We start from the raw sequence: 3,449 nt of genomic DNA on the forward strand, positions 1-3,449 counted from the left end.
GTAGTTTCGAACTATCGACCTTGAGGTTAGCAGCCTGATTCGTAACCACTCTGCTACCAGAGCTCCTTTGTTGTTGCTGTTGTTGTTAAGTGCCGTAAAGTCGATTCCAACTCATAGCAACCCTGTATAGGGTTTCCAAGGAGCAGATGGTGAGTTTGAACCTCCACCCTTGTGGTTTGCAGACCAGTGCTGAGCCACAGCACCACACCAGTTCTCTTACTCTTATTCCACCCCCAATTTGTTTTTTAAAGAGTAAGATTTTAAAAATATATATACACTTTCCCACATTTGATTTCCAGAACACAGAGGATGATGCCTGTGCAGGAATGAAGCCGACACATGGAACAGTACCTACTGTGAGCCTAGACCCGTTTCAGATCCTCAATTTGTCTTACCAACACATAAGGGCACTCTCTTACTTATCTTTTATTATTATTATTAAAAATAGAGACTTATTAGGACAATGTGATATGTCTAATAAGGCACCCTTTCAAAAGCACTCACAACAAGGGTTAATTATATAGCTGCCCTACTCACCCTTATCATCAACTACTACTTAATCCAACTCCAAAGATTGGACACTTTGGTTTACTGTAGGTTTTCTAAGTATGACTCTGTCTCCGGTAGGATGGACATTTCACCAGAAAACCTACTAATGAAACCCAACACACTCACTCCTGTCTGCCAAAGCTGTGGCACCACATTCACTGACCCACCAGGTACAAAACAGTTCCTGTCTGTCCAGGAAAGCATTCCTGGGAAGGTTCTGCACTCAGGACAAATCCACACTACTCTGGAGAAGGGAGGTTAAAAGAAATTGAATCTAAACTCATCAGGGGTATTCACTGTGGCCTTGTCTTCCCGCAATGGGCGAGGCCTACAGACTCTTCGACTCTTCTTTCTGGTGGCCTCACCTACAGGTTGCACCTGTGCTGACTGGGCTGCTGTGGGGAGAAGAGAAGAGAAGAGAGTATAAGAACTGGGTAATAATAGTACACAATAACCATTCAATTCCTGGGCCTTTGTATAAATTAACCTACTTCCTCAAATTATGAGGTCAGCAGAATCACTTCCCATTTTAGAATCACAGAACCAGGCAGAGAGAGATGAATTTGCCAAAGGGGTTAAAGCCACTAACAGAAGTTCCAGGAATTCAATCCAGGTCACCTGGCTCTAGGCGTTGCACACACACAGTTATACCATCTGGCTTCATGATCGGCATAGAAACCCAGTATAGAAGTCGGATAGGCAGCTGTCCCCAATTCTGGGTTACATGAGTTGGAATTCACTTGGTAACAATGGGTTTGCTCTTTGGGGTTTGGAGCAGGACCAGCATCCTTCCTCTCTCCCCAGACCTTCTGTCCCTGCATAGGGGAACAGGCCTAGTTTTGAGAGATTGAAAGCTTCTCTATTCCTGCTCTCCTAGGATTCCCTGAGTAGTGTCACTCTTGGGACCAGCCCTGTCATTCGGAGATTCTTCCTTGACACCCCCTCATAGTAGACCACCAGGAACCAAGCAATTCCCAGCCCCTCACCAGCCCTGAGGGCCCGCAAGGCCTCCCGCTGCTCTGCTTCCATCTGAGCCCGGTAGTCCCCAAACAAGGAGCGCATCAGCTGTCGCTTCCGGGGCAGAGCAGCTCTTTCACTGCGCAGGGTCCGAATTGCCCCAGTAGCTTTCTCCTCTGTGAATAAAGATAGAGAACCGGAGACCACCTCGTCTCTAACGCCAATTCCACCCCAAAGCTGCAGCTGAAGGTGACAAACCTGCTACCCACACACATCCCCCAACCCTAAAGCAAGCGCTTACTCTGCTTTGAACTGGCTCTCTGAGTCCTGAGGCCGAGCTCCAGTTGGTCTATGCACCAAGCCAGTTCCCGGGCCAGCTGCTCCGCCTGGGATGGATGGAGGGTAGTGGCTGGCACAGGCACCGTGGGGCCATCCCGTGTCACCTCCCTGCCCGCCGTACGGCTGCCCACTCACCCGGGTACCCAACCCTCCCAGTTGCGGGCCGCTCTTGCCTGAGCCTCAGCGCTCGCAGGAGGTTCCTCAGGGACAGGCTTCTCGGAGAGCTTCCCGCTTCCCTTCGCCACAGAGGCCCTGTCCCGGGTTTTCTTCTTCTTTCGCTTCGCAGCGGCTGCATCGCCTTCAGAGTCCACGGGATGCGTTCTGGATACGGTGTCACTGCACGTGGGCTGCCCTGAACAGACACGGACTGAGCTGGACGTTACAGCGACAGGACTCCCGGCACAGGATACGGGGCCGACGAGCCGGGGCCCGAGGGGCGCGCGGGCGGTGCCTGGGCCCTCGGAAGTCTCCCGAACAGGACGTTCTGGAGCCTAGAGAAAGGGGAGCCGCACAGGGATGACCCAGGGCCACCGACAACCCGAGGCTCCAACACCCGTGCGTCCTCTCTCCCCGGCTCACCGCCATGCGCACCAATCGCGGACGCAGCAGCCCAGGGAGAGCGGGAGACCGACGCTGAACTCCCTCCTCCGGAAACGCGTCTGGGACGCAGTGTTCCGCAGAGCGCCGGATGCTGAGGGGTTCTCTGGGCTCTAGGCGCCGCGGGACCAGGGGCGTGAGGGTTCAGGGGAGAGAGCTAGCTGAGGGTGAGGCTCTTGTAGCAGTTCTCGAACACGTCTACTGTGTTTCGGGCACCGTTCTGGAGAAAAGGACAAAGCTCCAAACAAGTCTGAGGGACGCCAGCATGGGAAGTGAGGTGTTTCTAGGAGGCAATGAGGCAGGTTTGAGTCACAGGAGCATGGGAACAGAGTGGACAGTTGTGATTTAGAGTCAAGGAGGGGTAGGGCAGATGGCGAACAAAAGATCTGAGAACCGGGACAAGTATCGCCACCAGGACCCTGAGAGGAGAGGGTGAGGTCGGGGTCCCTCCTAAGAGCCTCTTAGGGAAAAGTGTAAGCTCTGGGCGACCTGGAAAGAAACGGGAGCTGTAGGCGTCTGGGGGCAGTGGGAACAACTGTCTAATCTGGGAGCTCACAAGAGTAAATTTGCTCATAGCAGAGAATTGATATTTTTATTTATATTATAACAAGTTACCCCAAAAGTTAGCAATTAAAAACAACAAATCGAGTCTTGTACAATTTGTGAGGCTCAGGAATCTGGCAACAGCATGATGTATAGTTCTGGCTCAGGATCGCTCATGAGGCTGCTCTACCTTTTGAAGGAGGATCAAAGAATTTTTTGTACATTGTGAAAAGTCACACTTGGGTGTGTATTTAGCGTTGTGTTTACGAATTGCGAATCTCACTGTCAGCAATTTGAAACTACCAGCTGTTCCTCGGGAGAAAGAAAAGGCTTTCTGCTCCCGTAAAGATTTACAGTCTCAGAAACCCTGTACAGGGGCGTTATGAGTCGGAACCGACTCCACAGCACATAACAACAACAACTGGAAGTTATAGCAGTGGGTGGGATCTAGAGATCGAGGTAAC

At 51.6% G+C, this 3,449-nt stretch overlaps 1 protein-coding gene across 1 annotated transcript; it reads right to left on the reverse strand.

Moving 5' to 3' along the window:
- Positions 1-807: 807 nt before the first annotated feature.
- On the reverse strand, positions 808-2,555 carry LOC102841217 (UPF0488 protein C8orf33-like; the record flags this gene model as incomplete). The annotated part of the gene is made up of 5 exons (XM_006878097.1): positions 808-944; positions 1,536-1,682; positions 1,808-1,892; positions 2,019-2,336; positions 2,425-2,555. Coding segments are annotated over 5 exons (818 nt in total), but the record flags the coding sequence as incomplete, so codon positions are not given.
- Between the last annotated feature and the right edge of the window lie 894 nt (positions 2,556-3,449).

Source organism: Chrysochloris asiatica, unplaced genomic scaffold, assembly GCF_000296735.1.
Source record: "Chrysochloris asiatica unplaced genomic scaffold, ChrAsi1.0 scaffold03451, whole genome shotgun sequence".
In the NCBI taxonomy this organism is placed as follows: domain Eukaryota; kingdom Metazoa; phylum Chordata; class Mammalia; order Afrosoricida; family Chrysochloridae; genus Chrysochloris; species Chrysochloris asiatica.